The following is a 17599-nucleotide window of genomic DNA, read 5'->3' on the forward strand; positions in this document are numbered from 1 at the left end:
GGACATACTGTGCATGCGCAGCGCAGTATTCCCAGGGCAAAGGGTGCCGACCAGGAAATGAGGAACAGGAGGCACAGCGGCCGAATCATAGAAGACGCCGGGCCACGAGAGGGGCAGTATGCCCATGTGCACCACACACACAGGGCATAATTTTTAAATTAGGGCTTAGGTATCCATTAACTGTAAAGGGTAAAAGAAAGTGCACAAAAATATAAATGGTTCCTCCAAGCGGCACAGAGCTATTCTGAAGTGCGTAGACTCAAGTTTCGAGCTGCGAAAGAATGCGTTCGTGAACGAGCTCTTGTTTTCTCTGTGCTCACTGCGCAGTTCTCAGTAGAGGAGCTTCCTGGCTTTCATATTTGACTGGAGGATTCCGTAGAATATGAAAGGGGAAGCGCAGTGAGGGGGACTCCAAGAACGACCAGCAGTGCCTGGACACTCCTAAAAAGGTAATCTAGCTCACAATGGGCTTCAGTTATTTGGCACGTGTAATGTATTTTATGAGCCGCTCGCAGTTTGGTGAGTTTCTTGCATTCGTTCATACAATTATTTTCGTTGCAAGAGTAAACACAAAGGCAGTGAAAAACGATTTCGGCACAACAGCATTTTTGCACAGCTCAAGTGTGCGACTGGCCTAATAGGTAATTGTAGGCATGGTCATTGAGATGCAAATAATTCTGTTGATGCAGAATAATGTAACTTTACTCAGTTTTTTCAATCCATTTTCAAGTTGCATGATTTGCAAAACTAACAAATGTACACACTTGGCTTATTGTACCTGATAACGTGATATTTGTGTGTTGGGCATTTCTTTACCCAGCCCTTTTCAAGGCTCTGCAGCAGTCTCTGTGGGTGTCGCATCAGGATCTGCTGACGGCTGTAGATTATTGTGAGGAACAGTTGCAGGAGATCGATATCACCAACTTTCTGATGACCTTATGTGCACATCTCCGGAGCTTCCGAGAAACCCAGGTACCACCAGGCCCTTCTCGGAATGGACGTGTACACAAAGCCAGCTTCCGCATTGGTAGCCTGGAACAAGATGATGAGGTGGCACCTCGGGAGAATGGTGTCTTGCACTCAGAGTCCAGGTATTGACCAGTCATAGCTTGCACAGATGTGACCTGTATTGTTTTATTACGTAAACTGTATCTGAAACCATAAACCATTAAAGGTGTTTTAAATACATCTTGCAGAAGACCAGCTCAGTATCCTTGGGGAGCAGAGATTTCAGCAGCAATGGGCGGACTTCATTGTGAGGGCATCGAGAACTTGGCTACTAGCAGAAAACGTGGGGTTGGGCAATGACCTTTGTCTTAGATCTATATTTTTGTACCACTGGCTGCAGTCGCCATGCTTTGCCAATTAACTGTATTAGGTATACACTTCAGCAAAGTTTGTATTAATTATATGTAGACAGAACATCTAATTATGTAAAGACATTCAGAACTTTTAACTTCCAAAAATAGGTTAGAAAAGGCCCCTTTTCCTAGAATTTGCCAGGTGAAGCTGCCCAGGGACAAAGTATTTAAATGAAATATGTAGGGAAGAAAAGTGCCTCAAATGGGTACTCACCTCCAGGGCCGGAGCTACCATAAGAAAAATGGGCAATTGCCCCAGGGCCTCAGAGCCTGTAGTGGCCCCCAAGGTGTCCCTCCCCATCTTAATTGTTGCTCCCCAGGGACTCTGCAGAGTCTTTGGCAGAGTAGTGTCTCATCTGTGCTGGCAGGCAGGTGAGACACTACACTGACAAAGACACTGCAGAGGTCCTAGGGAGCACAGTTAAGTTGGGAGGTGATTGGGGAGGGTCAACAGCCAGCTCAGGGGCCAGGAGGGAAATTTGGCTGCAACAAAGGGCTCCTAATGACGCTTTTTGGTTGGGGGGGGGGTGTCTGTCGGGGGCCCCCAGGCTAATTTTGCCCTAGGGCCCAATTGTTACTTGAACCGGCCCTGCTCACCTCAATAGAGGGACGCCTCTAAATACTGAAAAGCTTCCAATGTCCTCCACTTGCCCATTCCAGCTCGTTGTCCTCTGCAAAACCGTCGGTAAGCACTTGTCACAGACTCGCACATGCACAGTAGCACGGACCTGATCAGGCTTTACTTTTTCTGCCAAAGCCCAAGAAGGTCTTTGTTAGCTTGCAGGCGCAAAGCGACGAGCTTCAGGAGGACACAGCACTAGAAGTGCGAGGTGTAGGGAGAAGTCTCTGGAAGATCCAGGTCTTCCCTCTCTGGAGATAAGGAGCGGACTGTTTTCTTTACAAACCTTACAGGTTTGTTTTAACCTAAGGAATAAATATTATTAAATATTTATGTCGGACTGTGAGAACGAATTGTACAAAGCAATAGTGGTAACGGTCGTTGAGAGTGATCAGTTTTAGTGTAGAAGAGTTGAAAATCATAAATGTGTATGATAGAGTTGGAAGGGTAACAAAAACTGATGGGATAGTAGAGAGGGTTTAAAATGTGTATGAAAGATGGCAGAGCAGCAAAAACTGACAAGTGAGAAAGGCTCAGGATTGTACAGATAGATTATGGATTAGAGAGTGGTAGGGTAGATGATGGGCAGGTTAAACAAAAATCATCTTGGATAGGACAGTGGGGTGGACAACTTGACTGGGAGGATAAGTGAGTGATGTATAATACAGCTGAACGATTTTAGGAAAAGATTGAATTCTTATTTTTCTGACAAATTTCAATTTCGATTTGATTCACTATTTTTTCCTTCCACCTACGTCACTAGGATTAGATTGTGAGCTCCTCTGAGGACAGTCAATGAAATGACTATGTAGTCTGTAAAGTGTTGCAGGAGATGTCAGTGCTAAAAAAAAATACATAACAATAATATGGTAGGACGTAAGGCTATGACTATGGTAGTATTAGATTGTGAGCTCCTCTGAGGACAATCCATGACATGACTATGTACACTGTAAAGAACTGTCATGGGGGGAGGATCGCCTCATCCCTCATGGCTGGCTCGGCTCGTTGCATGTTGCGAAAGCAGAGGCGGGGCCGTCACGCTGGGGGTGGGGCCAAGCGGCCGCATGGCTTGTCTTGTGGGCGGATCGGAGGGTGAAGGAGAGAGGGTGGATGCTGCATCGGAGGAGAAAGGAGGGCGGATTGCAGAGAAGGACCCGGGGCATGCGGCCATTGATGACCAGATGTCCTGCGGGCCGGGACTGCCGCCAGCCAACTTGGGACGTTTCCCAGGAGTATGTAAAAGAGAAACCGAGAGCCCAATAGTGTAATATGTTAAAACAAGTTGAGTGTAGAAGGAGTATAAAATTATACTCACAAACCAGGGTTACCTTCAGGCAACCACTGTATAAGCAGGTGAGGAGATTTTCCTGTCCTCACTCAGGATTAAGACGTCGCTCTCTGTAGACAGTAGAAAAAAGGGGTATCCCCCTCCACCAAGGGTGGATATATATGACCAAACAAGTATAGACCAGAGGCGCCAAAAGTATAAAATCAAATTATTAAAAATTTTAAAATTGCCTAGGAGGTAGTGGTGGACTTACCTCCTGTAAGCAGACCCAAGAGGCTGTGTTTATTCAACAAAATATTTATTGGGTATACTCCAGGGGGGTTTCGCAACGCGTTTCACAGGCTTTGTACCCGCTTCCTCAGGCAATAAACAATAGGAGCATACATCAGCAATTGGTCAGGGACACGCTTGGCGCCTAGTTGCCAAAGGGTCAAAGGCCCTTTGGCAACTAGGCGCCAAGCGTGTCCCTGACCAATTGCTGATGTATGCTCCTATTGTTTATTGCCTGAGGAAGCGGGTACAAAGCCTGTGAAACCCCCCTGGAGTATACCCAATAAATATTTTGTTGAATAAACACAGCCTCTTGGGTCTGCTTACAGGAGGTAAGTCCACCACTACCTCCTAAGCAATTTTAAAATTTTTAATAATTTGATTTTATACTTTTGGCGCCTCTGGTCTATACTTGTTTCCCAGGAGAAATTTCAGGCCGGGACAGGGGACCCGAAATTCAGAACGCTTCACGGGTAAAGCAGGATGTCTGGTCACCGTACTTCAGTGGGCTTCAGGAGGAGGACTGGAGTCCCATTTTCAAGCGCCGGGAAAACCGCAGCGTTGACAATCACGTGACCTTCTTGCCCCAAATTGCGATTTTGGTTTCAAAAGGATAAATTGTTCAGCCCTAATGTCTAGGTATGGCACCATCAGGGTCACTGATCTTTTAGGAAAGCCATATGCTTAGTAGTTAGAAACCTGACCGCACTCTAATATGGTTGCATTTTTTCATTTGAGTTTTTCACTTTAAATCCTTCTCAACAGCATGTTGCTTTCTCTTCATCTATTTTTTAGCGTGGAAACAGAGGAGTGCAATGAACAGGATCTTCCCACAGTCTTATCTTCAGAATCTATCAGCCAGCCAGGCTCAGAGTTCCAGCTGTCTCTCCTGGACTCAGGACATCCCTGTGAGGTGTCTCTAGGCCTTCACCAAGCCATCCAGGTCTTCACTTTCACTTGCCACTCACTGGGAAATGCACAAAATAGTCAATACTAATGGCCTACCTACAGATTTTTATCTAAAGCCCATCTTTAGACAGTGAATTATCCAACCACCAACAGCTTAACCTGTAAAATAATTAAAAAAAAAAAAAAAAAAAAAAAGTTCACAAGTTAATTTGTCTACTTTTTCAATGCAAAATGTCAGTTAAAATGATCCCCCTGTTTCATTTGATTTCCTATGCCTTTATAAATATTAAAGTGGTATAAAACCCTGACATAATATTCCATAAAAACACATTTTCCTACTTTTTTATATGCTATATGGTTATCATATTTGCTTTTGTGCAGAAGTATTATTATTCATTTAGAAATTACAAATTCCAAAAGTACATTTTTTTGCTCTGAGAGCTGACTTTGCATTTTATTCATAACTAGTTTTATTCATCTTGTATTGAAGGCAGAAATGCTTTCTGATTGTCTGTCTGTGTTCAGGTGAGTCTGCACAGTCAGAGAATGGGTCACATACCTCATTTGATGCAATTAAGTAAACACAAGATAACATTATCTTCTGTTCGGTGCCTCCAGGTTTCTCTGCACTGAGCTTGTAAGTCCTGTGTAGTTAAATGCTGTGGTAGTATATAATGTAAGTAATCTTTTTGAGCAAAGAAGAAATGCTGGGTTTCATTCCGCTTTAAGAAAATAATCCTGTTTAACAGAGTGGCCTAAAATAGTAGGTTGCTTTCACCATCTTCTGGAGAGTCGCCCTGTTTCCCTGAAAATAAGACCTATCCCAAAAAATAAGCTCCCTGATTTTTCAGGAGTTTTGAGCTTGGTCAAAATATAAGCCCTACTTAAAGAGAGACTGAAGCGAATAAAAATTGCTATTTTTACCTCATAGTTCGCTTTAAGAGTATCAGTGGAGGTAAACCACCGAATCCCCGCGGCAAAACGAGGGCTTTAGACCCCCCAAATCTCCGGGGGAAAATCTGGGGAGCGCTTACTCAAAGATGCAGAGCTTTCTGCTGTAGCTCTGCCTCTACAGAAGTCAATTGCCGCTGATCGCCACCTCTCCCCGCCCCTCTCAATCTTCCTTCACAGAGAGGGACCGGGAGAGGTGGAGATCCGCATGGCGACTGACGTCAGTAGAGGCAGAGCTACAGCTCAAGGCTTTGCCCCCCCCCCCCCCCCCCCCGGGCTGCAAAATCCACAACTTTGAAAGCCGTGGATGTTTGACCCAGGATTTGGGGGGTATGAACCCCTCGTTTTGCCACGGGGATGCGGCGGTTTACATCTACTGAGACTCCTGAAGTGCAGTACTAGGTAACAATAGCAAATTTTATTTGCTTCAGGGTCTCTTTAAAGTTCACAAAAAGTTAATTTAAAGAGCACCTAAAGTGAAAGTAATGCACACAGATTAACTTACCTGTGGCGTCTTCCAGACCCCTGTAGTCCTTCTGGTTCCGCGCCTTCGTTTCACTCTTCTCCATTGAACTCCTGGCCAACTGAGGCAGTCATGAGCTACTGCACATGTGCAGCCCTGGGCCATGCCATTCAGAAAATGCTTTTGAAAACAAAAGAAAACCCTGAGCATCCCCCATGAGGAGATGGACTGGTTCAAAACCTGTCACTTCTGTCAGATTTAACTGCTTACTTTTTCCGCTGTAGCCGTCCTTTAAAGCCAAAGAACCACTTTCTGGTTACAGTTCTAACTTATTTTCTTATTGAACAGTTGTAGTCTTTGTCTAGAGCGTTCTTTCCCTTTATTAATAGTAATCCGTAGTTCTCTTTTATTTACAGGATAAATTTCTTGCCGTTGGGAGCCTCCATTTTAAGACAATACCTTCAAACCCTCACTACTTCTTCTACTGTCCGTCCTCCCAGAGGAGAGAGGTAAGGGTCCTGAACAGCTGCAGCACTACTGGTTTTGTCAGCTTGTGCAGACAGGGCTTATTAGCGGTGAATTATGGCTTATAGACGAGGTCAGACCTATTTAGAGAGAGTGCAATATGGGACCAGATGTGCACAGATATTGCTTTAACGCAAACCTGAAGTGAGGAAATTGACTTCAGGTTTTATAATTACATTAGTAGAAGTAAGACTCTGGATAGTATAGAGCAGGGGTCTTCAAACTTTTTCGGTCAAGGGCCAGGTCAACATACCTCAGACTGCTGGCGGGACGAAACATACATAAAATGATGTTGAAAAATGTTACATTGAACCTAGGTATTGATTCCCCCCAATCGTGCCCGGAGGAGAACTCCTAGCAGCAGTCATTCAGTCATGCGGGCCTGAAGAACATCTTTGTGCACCAGAGAGTGAAGCATACCCAGGTGACAACCTGCCATCCAGTTGGACAGCAGTGTCACCTGATGCAGAATTGGATAGGAAGCCAGCGAATGACTGCTTGTTGGCTTCTACAGTATGTAGATATGCTATTCTATATGCGGACCGCTGATATTTGAAGGTGCAGTGGGCCACATCTATAAGTTATGCATTGTGTTGGGGGGCAGCGAAAAAGCCTTAGTGGCCTGCATTCAGCCCGCGGGCCTTAGCTTGAGGACCACTGGTATAGAGCTTTCCTGTTACTCTGTCTGGCTTGTTGTTCCGGTGTTATCCAGTGGTAAAACTATTCTACCAAATAGCTGTTCTGAACTACTCAAGTCCCTGAGTCGCTTCACTACTGCGCACGCATGAGTCCGGACTCACGCAGTAGCAACTCACTCGTCCTCGGAACTACTTGGGGAATAACGATCTTTACCGGAAGATGGGCCAGGCGGAGGAACGGGAAGACTCTGAAGGTTTGGGCTTGAGTGGGTTATCACAAGCAATCTGCATTTTTTTTTTTGGGGGGGGGGGTTGTTTTTTGAAGGTGGCTCTTGGCACCTTTTGCATGGTACTGTTTTGGAGCCAGTAGTAATTGATTCTGTGCATATGAAGCAACAGTTAGAACAGAGTATGGAATTATGGAACAATTAATAAAGGGGCCCATTAAGGTTGCATATTGTCTATTTATTGTCCAACAAAAAAGAGGTTTATTGAGGTGTTAACAACTACGCATAGAAATCCATGTATACATCAATGTCAGGGGTTTATAATGCTTCCAGAGAGGCCAGCACACTGCTCAAGTGAAGATTTAGGGAACATCTCAGTGGGAGGGACTGGTTTTATCTTGTCCAATGGCGTCAGTTCTTCGTCTGAGCTCGGATGAAGAACAGGCAGGCAGGCAGTAATATCAAAGTGATCCCACTCGTGCCATTTATCCCACATCAGATCTCTCCTTATTTATTTAACTTGTATGCCGAATATGTAATGTAGAATAGCAGGCAGGAATATTTACATCGAAGATATGCCGAGGAAACCACTCTGATGGATCCAAATTATTTAGAGGCTTGCAAGTGCTCCAGGCCAATTTATTTTAGCACTTTTTTTATTTCTTATTTTGTTACATTTCCTTACTTCTGATTAGTACTGCTGTAATGTGTAACTATGGCCACTTGTCACTAGGGGGCAGTGTGAGACAATAACAGGGGACTTCTGCTTTCAGTTTCTATTTTCTGCTAGAGAGAGAGATGAAAGCATTCAAATACTTTACAGCACAAGTCCTGCCGAGTGAAGTCAAAAGCAGTGCAGTTATCTCAAATAACTCTATTGAAGCCGCTAATGGTGTGTTTGTGGGGAGGGGCATAATATTGACCTGATCTATAATTACTAATGTTTTATTTTAAACATATAACTACTGTAACACTTTGTGGCGTACTTGAAATGAACATGTGGCCATACTGATGCAATGGACATACTTTACTTGTATAAGCTTTGCTAAAGTACATCTTGTCCATCCTAATGTAAACAAGAAGAGCCTGTAAAAAATTGATGCCTTCTTTATTTCAGCAGAAGAGCTGAGCAAATGAGATAAAATGCACATGTATATTCAATACTTTTTCTTCCATGTTTATTCAGTGCAGTGTGTTATTTGAATACCTCTCTCTCTCTCTTCTTGAGTAAAGCGCACTAATGATATTTTAGTTATTTGAAAATAAATTGTAGATTTTATTAAAATGTAAGTCCAGTTTCATTTAAAATAATTGACTCAATATATATCACTACTGTTTTAATACATTTTATTAAGATACATTTAAAATAGATGTATAATTTATTAATATTGCTTTCTGCCAGGTATGATTTTCCCAAAATATTCCTTCAGTTCACTAAGCATTTCCGCATTCGGTAAAGCAGAAAACTGCTAATTTTACCAGTTAGTGAACTGTCAATTCACTACCAGATGGTACCAGATAGAAAACTAAAATTACCAACTTTCTGGGAAAAGTTATTGAAAAGGCTGTCTACCTCCAACTTGAAGCCAGGCTCCCTAGAAACAACATCCTTGACCCTCTTCAATCTGGCTTCAGGAAATATCACAGCTGTGAAACAGCCCTCACCCAGATTTGCAATGATCTGCTCATTGCAAGAGACAAGGGTCAATGTTCCATCCTGATTTTGCTCGACCTCTCAGTGGCTTTTGACACAGTCGATTATGAAATCTTGCTCAACAGGCTGCAAGAGTACTGTGGCATAGATGGCATTGTTCTCCAGTGGTTCAACTCCTTCCTGGCTGGCAGGACACAAAGGGTAGCCTTAGGGCCCTTCCTCTCCAACCCTGTACCACTAAAATACGGTGTACCTCAGGGCGCTATATTATCCCCTTTACTTTTCACCATATACATGCTGCCACTTGGAGAAATCACACAAAAACATGGCCTGACATATCATTGCTATATTGATGACACCCAGCTATATTTGTCATTCAAACCTGGCATCACAGACCCTACTCCACAAATAAACTCATGCTTAGCTGAGCTTCAGGAGTGGATGAATATTAATTGGCTAAAACTTAATGCTGACAAAACTGAGGTTCTTGTTATCGAGGGCCAGGGCTCAACAGCAAAGCAGCCCCAGTCTCAACCAACTCCGCTAAGGATAGGGAACTCAGACCTGAAAAACTCAGACTGTGTGCGCAGCCTGGGATTACTGATTGATGGGAAATTAAACTTCAGGAATCAAATCTCAGCTGTTGTGAAACATTCCTTCTTTCATCTATTCTAAGGAATATTGCAAAGATTAAACACCTAATTCCTTCAGAGGATCTTCCAACCCTAGTCCATGCCTTCGTCACATCAAGGTTAGACTACTGCAACGCCCTCTACACAGGCCTGCATAAGAAAGACTTACGCCGCCTGCAATTAGTACAGAATGCCGCTGAAAGGCTGTTAACGAGCCAACCCCGCCATTGCCACATAACACCAACCCTGAGCTCACTCCACTGGCTACCGATAAAATGGAGAATTCTGTTCAAGATCGGCTTACTGACATTCAAATCCTTGCACAATCTGGGCCCTGGATACCTGAAGGACTTGTTGCAACTGCATCACACCCCCCACAATCTTAGATCAAAAGGACGTAACACCATGGTCACCCCCAGAGTCCACCTCAAAACCTTTGGAGACAGAGCCTTTTGTCATGCTGCCCCTTCATTTTGGAACTCCCTGCCACACCCAATCAGGACAGCTCCATCCCTGGAAGCATTTAAGTCTAAACTGAAAACCTACCTCTTTAGTCTGGCATTCATGAACATCTGACTATCTCCTCTGTAACACAACCCAGCCTGCAACCCTGTATTAATCTGAGACACAACTATGCGCTTTGAGTCCTATGGGAGAAAAGCGCTTTACAAATGTTATTGTATTGTATTATTGTATTGTTAAATAAATGTCATTCACAAAGATTAGAGCATGCTGTGAAACAAGTGGTAAACTTTTGCCATTCTTCTCTGTTTGCTGTATGGAATTCCCATTTTCCTGCTGGTGTAATTTAGTGCACACAGCAGAATGTAGAATTACTGCATCCTCCGCCATAATTATGTCTGTCAAAGTGTTCTGTATGTTTTTAAGTACAACTATGGTCAACCAAAGCCAAATGCCTTGTTTTGTTTTTGCAAACCTTGGGCAGATGAAGTGATAGAGTTTTTATGTAGCATATTCATTGCATTAGTAGAACAACAACTGAACAAGGTAAAGTCCTTACACTGTATTAAAGCACACCTGACCTGAGAGAGATCTAGAGGCTTACATATTTACCGGTATTTTCTCTTAAAGCGGTATCGTCACCATAAAAGTCAAATTTCAACAGCAACTGGTCTGAGTGTATTAAGTGATAAAGATGCTAATCCTGCATTCAAAACGTTCAAAACTTTTTCTGCTGTTATGATTTGGAGTTATAACATACTTAAGGAACACTGGCCCTTTAGTAGTCATGCCAAAGAATTGCATGCTGGGGGTTCTTTTTATCTACAATCTATTCCTCCTCTTTCCTTTATTTCCCTGCCAGCTGCTTATCTGAAACCTAATCCTCTACTCACTTGTGTTTACAAGCAAGGCTGAGGTGACTCAGCGATTGGAGGAGACAAGAAAAAAGTAAAAGGCAGAAATGACATCACGAGTTAGCCTTAACTGTGGGCAAAAGACATGGCCCCCACCAGGAACAGAATTCTCGTCATTTACTATATAACATTCACTGAAATCAAAACGTGGACAGTATAATACATGTGTTATGTAAGTAGATCAAGTATTTATCTACTTATATATGTGTTTTTTTTTCCCTGGCATAGTATGGCTGATCCTACTGCTTTAAACAATACAGATTGCCTGCCTGGACTGCTGATCCTCTTCCTCTAATACCTTCAGCCTTAAAGAGAATCTGTATTGTTAAAAGTGGTTAAAAACCGTTTTAAAAAGTTTGTTTATAAACAAACAAAATGGCCACCAAAACAGGAAGTAGGTTGATGTACAGTATGTCCACACATAGAAAATACATCCATACACAAGCAGGCTGTATACACCCTTCCTTTTGATTCTCAAGAGATCATTTGTGTGTTTCTTTCCCCCTGCAGTTCTCATGCACTGAAGTTTCAGGCTGCTCTTTTCTTCCTGCAAACAGCTTTGCCCTTGTCTGAATTTCCTCAGTATGTGAAAGCCCAGACAGCTCAGAGGACGATTTATCCAGCTTGTAAAAGATAAGAGAGCAGAGAGAAGCTGCACTAATCTAAATATCACACAGGCAGTGTGCAGAGAGGGGCCTGAAAGGGGGAGTTCATAGCAGAACCACAACACTGAAGAACTTGGCAGCCTTCCAGACACAGGCTGACAAGCCTAACAAGGGAAAGATACATTGATTTATTACAGAGACTGTGATAGCAGAAAGTGTTGCAGTAAGCCAGAACACATTAGAATAGCTTTTGGAACTTGCAGGATGATAAAAAACAGGATGCAATTTTTGTTACGGAGTCTCTTTAAAGTGTACCCAAGGTGACATGATGAGATCAATGGTTATGTATAGTGCAAAACATATTACTGTAATAACCAGGCTGTTTTTCTTTTTTTCATTTTGCTGCCTGAAAGAATTAATTTTTTAGGCATACAAGTAACAGCTTCTGTCTTGTCTGGTACCTTGTCTGGAATATAGTACACCTCGCTGATAAGCAAATTGCAACTGTAGAAGTTTTCCCGACAGAATACAACTTTTGAAGGCAGGGGATAGATAGAAAAAGGTCGATAGTTCATCTATTTTAACTCTGGAACTCTTTGAGATGTTACCATTGAGCATAGACAATAAAACATTCAATCTACTTTGCAAATGTTTAAATTTGAAATAAAGCCATTGAATATCTAAAAAAAAATTCCCCTGGGGCTACTCACTTCCGGTGAGGGAAGCCTCCGGATCCTGTCGAGGCTTCCCCCGTCCTCCTCTGTCCCCTGGCAGTCTCACTGTGCCCCTCCAAACAGCAGGGATGTAAATATTTACCTTCCTGGCTCCAGTGCAGGCGCAGTATCGGCTCTCCGCTCAGAGATAGGCAGAAATAGCTGATCGCTGTTGGCCCGCTCTACTGCGCAGACGCAAGTCTCCTGTGCCTGCGTAGTAGAGCGGACCCGACAGAGATTGGCTGTTTGCGCCTATCTCCGTGCTGAGAGCCGCAACAGTTGGAGCCAGGAAAGATAAATAAATCAGCCCTGGTCAGGCTTGTCGAGGGAGGATTCCGGGACACTTCGGGGGAGCCAGCGCTGGATTGCCTGCAGCTACAGGGGAGGGGGAAGCCTTATTGGCACCCTGAGGCTTCCCCCTCCCGAGGTGAGTACTAAACCCCCCCCCCCCCACCCCCCAATTGTTAGTCTTTTTAAGGTGCTCATACATCAGGCGATGTATGTGTAGATCGATCATGAGACAGATCTCTCCAAATCTGATCAGAGAGAGATCTGTTGCTGTTGGGTGGGGGGGGGGGGGGGGTACTGGATATTTAACACTTGAGGGGACAATTGCAGGAGGTCCGTTGTGTACATGCGTCATCGTGATGTCACGCACCACTATATCTGCTCCGATCAAGCACGTGCGACCAAGATTTTCCAGCATTGGTGCTTTTGACTGATATCAGCCCCCCCCCCCCCCCCCCCCCCAAAAAAAAAAAAGATCACAGCATCAATCAAGCAGACCTGTTGCAACGTAGATTTACATCCAATAACAAAAATTATTGAGTCGGTTTGTCGTTGTGTTGCAAAAAAGACCCTAAAGCAGTGATGGCTAACCTTGGCACTCCAGCTGTGACAAAACAACAAATCCCATCATGCCTCTGCCTCCCCGAGTTATGCTTAGAGCTGTCAGAGTATTGCAATGCCTCATGGGACTTGTAGTTCCACCACAGCTGAAGTGCCAAGGTTAGCCACTACTGCCCTAAAGGATGCAGATCAGGTGCTCTGACTGAAGTCTGACTGAATTGGCCAAATGCTTGTTACAGGTGTGTAATTCAGACACTACTGTTGCCAAAGAGATCAGCAGGACTGTCAGGTAACTGGTATTGTTTAAAAGGAAATCAATATGGTAGCCACGATATCGCTGTCCGTTCAGGTGTACTTTAAGCAGAACAGGGCAGGAATGTTTTTCCTTTTTTAAGAACCATGATTGTGATTGCTTTGAGTTCCCTCTTCATAGGAGGACACTTCCCAAGACATGGGAGACCGGAAGCCTAGCGAAGACATGGAGATTTCTGAAGCAGAACAGGCCACAGAGGAGGGTGAGGGAGATACTTTGATTCTTTTTCATTAGTCCCGAATATCCTAAAAAATACTAGGACTTCCCCTAAATGTCTTTTTACTCACAGGTAACACATCAACTGGGGGGATTGTTACCGAGAGTGACCCAGATCTGGAGGTGGAGTACAGAGAACATTCTGATAATGCCGAATCGCCTTCAGAATCGGAGACTGTAAACCAGGATGATGACTCTTTCAGTGTTTTAGGAGGAGACTCTCTGAACGGACAAGATTTGGTGGAGCATGAGATGCCACCTCTGTTTGTTCATCTCATCTGTTCTGTAACACACAAGAATCAGCATGGCTCTATGCCAGTGCTGACACTGCCCACCTGCCTTGGTGAGTTAGAAAGACATCAAAGAACATTAAGGTATGAGGTTGGTCATACATGGCCTGATCAAAGCTAGTACTGATGCTGCTCAACTGCCTTGGTGAGTCATTTTAATGTTGGATATCATTAAGGTATGAAGCTTGTGAAAAATTGCTACAAGCCTGTGCTGCTCCTGTCTACTTTCATTGATGAGTGATGAGTAAGACACTGGACAACATTATTATGAGTTTGGTCATTGATGGCTTGATAGAAGTCAGTGTTGATAGTGCTCACCTACCTTGGTGTATCAATAAAATCTTAAGGTACGAGGATGTCCATCCATAACTTGATAGAAGCCAGTAGGGTGTACATTGTAACGCAGCAAAGTGCTGCATGCTGTGCATTCTCCGCGGCTAAGCCGCGTTAGACTGTTTGCACATGCTCAGTCATGTTGGGGAGGAGGGGAGAGCGGCCGGCCACATGGCTAATTAATATTAACTGCACTCAGTGACATGCAGTGTTTACTTCTTGGAGCGGCCGCTCTGTGCGGCGATTGGCCGGGCGGGACCACGTGCTGCTGCATGCGTCCAAGAGTACGCATCACGGCATCTCGGACGCCAGAGTGAGCTGCACAACGCGGCTCACTCCAACGTCCACACCTGAGAGCACCAGGCGTTGCGTTAGGGGCACGTTATGTGCCCTATAACGTCCCCTAAACGCAACGTCCTGGTGTGTAACTAGCCTAAAGATGTCCATACATGGCTTAGTAGAAGCCAGTTCTGACACTGCCCACCTGTCTTGGTAAGTCAATGAGGCATCAATAAACTTTAAAATATGAGGGTAGTCATGCATGGCTTGATTGAAGAAAATGTTGATTTTGCCCACCTTCCTTGGTGAGTCAGTAAGACTCTGGAGAACATTAAAGTATGCGTGGCTTGTTAGAAGCAAATGCTGACATTGCCCACCTTCTTTGGTGAGTCATTAAGATGTTGCAGAACATTAAGGTTTGAGAGGAGTCATGCATGACTTGATAGAAGCCATTGCTGACATTGCCTACCTGCCTCGGAGAGTCAGTGAAACGTTAGAGAACATTAAGGTATGAGGATGTTCATGCATGGTTTCAGAAAAGATGTCACTGACTGGAGCAGTGATTTGGAGTAATAAAACATATAGTAGTTAAAGGGGGGAAAAACAATTGTGCTAATGTAAGTTTCCGACTAGAATGAACCGTTTTTCTTTAAACATGTCTTATTCATTTAGACATTAACAACAGAAAGGAAACATTGCGTTAGATAACCTTTGCCTCTCATTGTTTTACCAATCACCCACCTCCCCTTCCCCTTTTCCATCTCCAAGAAAATCCTGTTTGTTTTATAAAGGCATAGTAAGTCCCTGTTTTGCAAGTTGACAATAGTTATATATTTTTTATGTTTATATTTGCCACAGAATGGTGTTAGCCATGAGAATATGCTTAAAGGGAACCAGAGAGGAGCGTAAGAAAAAAAAAAAAAAAAGAAACAGCTTTTATACATACCTGGGGCTTCTTCCAGCCCCATAAGCCTGGATCGCTCCCATGCCGCCATCCTCCGCTTCCTGGATCGGCGGTACCGGGTCCCGTCACTTCCGGCGGACGCGGCCAGTTGTCCGCATCACAGGGGCTCCCTCCATACCCATACGCATATGGCTGCGCAGTAAGCAGCCTTACGCGTACGTATATGGAGGGAGCCCCGTGTGATGCGGACAATTGGCCGCGTCTGCCGACCGACTGGCGGCCATGACGGGACTCGGTACCGGCGGATCCAGGCAGCAAAGGACGGCGGCGAGGGAGCGATCCAGGCGTATGGGGCTGGAGGAAGCCCCAGGTATGTATAGAATCTTTCTCCTGGGGCCTCTAGTCCCCTTTAAAGTAAAAATTATAACCAAAATGTCACACTTTGCTTTTTAAGGTTAGCTACACCATGAACCACCATGAAAACCTGTAAGGTCCAACAGTTTTGTTTGTGAAGTAATGCCAGGCATACACTGGTCGATCCAGCTGCCGATTAGCCGCCAGATCGACTACCGCCGTGTCCCCGCTCGTCCGCACGTGCATCGATTTCCGCTTGTCCCCGCTGGCGCTCCTTATCATCCGCTCGATTCCCCGCTATTGTCCACCGGCTGGGATCGAGCGAGGAATCTATCCGGCAGGTCATCGGACCTGTCGGATATTATCAATTGAGCCCATCAGCAGCTTGATTGATAAGAAAAAAACAACCCGTGTATGCCAGGCATTAGTATTGAATTGAAGGGTTATTAGACTGTCCCACTTTGCTGGGAAGCTTATCAATTGTCTCACTGTTATGGAAACTCCTCAGAGTATTTGAACACTAACTGCAGTTGATAAAACTGGGAAACCTAGCACATGATTTTTCCTTCTTCTGGAGAATTCTGTGACAGTGAACTGCACAGTACAGCTAGGAGACAGAATTTTCCTCACCAAAAAGATTTGGATACATTTAATTATATACCATATCCGTATACAGCTCCTAGCAATGCTGCTCTCTGAGCTGGGGAGACTTGTTATTTTTATACAGATGACATTACTGTTAGACAGATGCAATTAGGATAACTCGGGCAATAAAGAGCAGGAAAACAAGTTTTTATTGTTTGTAATGCCAGGCTAAATATTCATTTTAAGGTGGAAATCAAATATGTTCTACTCTGTAACATTTGTGTTCTGCACTCCCAGGACAAGTTATTGGCTGTCTGGAGAACAGCGAATCTCTGCAGAGCATCTCGCTGGTAGACCTTAGTGTCATGCTGGACATATATGTGCTGACATTGCCGCTAGAGATCGAAGGCGTAAGTGAGGAGTCGCAGCATACCCGGTATGAGTCTTTTCAATATACTTCTCACAATAGTGCAATGCCCTCTGGGTGGTGCATACTACATGCAAAACCTGAGGGTATACGATCACACAATTCACACTGGATACCCTGAACACTGCAATCACTCCTATTGTATATATGTTTGCAAATAAATGTATGGACTTTTTTTTTTTACTTATGATCTAATTTTTTTTATGATGATTAAATTAAAATCTTCAGCACTCAGCCTAATCCTCCTCCCTCCTCCCCGCTGCCTCTGAAATCTCTGGCTATTAATACCTCCCCCTCCTCCTGCCCAGACTGACATCCCATGAATCCTTGCTACAGTGCCAAGGCTCTCTGAAAACCTGTGGGCGAGGCTTGTTTAGTTTATAGGGAATTAGAGTATTAAAACAAAAAGAATAAAGTATTTGGTTTGAGGAATGCCCAATAAACAATAGGAAAGGAACACAATTATGCAATGAGTAAAAGTTCATCTCTGATCCACTTTAAGCACAATTCATTTGAATGAATGGACAGTTGTTGGTACGATCATATACCGTTGTAGTCTCTTTAATGATCGGTTTGGGGAGGTGTTTAGACAGTCAAAAGATTGCCATGAAGTCAGCCAAGCAGCATCTGTCACAATCCCAGGTAGAACGTTTAGCAAACTTAGTAAGCCAGGTAATAAAAAATTAATAATGAAACAATGGTTTATGTACAATTTTCTATGGTTAGTACATTGAAAAGTACCTTATTATATATTCTACATGATATGCATTAAGAAAATGGGAGCCAGAACAGGGGCTTGAAATCAGTTTGCATCCCAG

General features: G+C 43.9%; 1 protein-coding gene across 8 annotated transcripts in view; it reads left to right on the plus strand.

Annotated features, from left to right (window-relative positions):
• Window positions 1-17599, plus strand: part of SZT2 (SZT2 subunit of KICSTOR complex) — a 414375-nt gene that overhangs the window by 269882 nt on the left and 126894 nt on the right. For all 8 annotated transcript variants that reach the window (XM_068239443.1, XM_068239448.1, XM_068239449.1 and 5 more), the window contains 6 exons: window positions 821-1091; window positions 4334-4481; window positions 6278-6370; window positions 13514-13595; window positions 13683-13952; window positions 16652-16790. In XM_068239443.1, the coding sequence (XP_068095544.1) occupies window positions 821-1091; window positions 4334-4481; window positions 6278-6370; window positions 13514-13595; window positions 13683-13952; window positions 16652-16790 (1003 nt within the window). The remainder of the gene's footprint in view (window positions 1-820; window positions 1092-4333; window positions 4482-6277; window positions 6371-13513; window positions 13596-13682; window positions 13953-16651; window positions 16791-17599) is intronic.

The sequence above is a fragment of the Hyperolius riggenbachi genome, chromosome 6, assembly GCF_040937935.1.
Source record: "Hyperolius riggenbachi isolate aHypRig1 chromosome 6, aHypRig1.pri, whole genome shotgun sequence".
Classification (NCBI taxonomy): Eukaryota; Metazoa; Chordata; class Amphibia; order Anura; family Hyperoliidae; genus Hyperolius; species Hyperolius riggenbachi.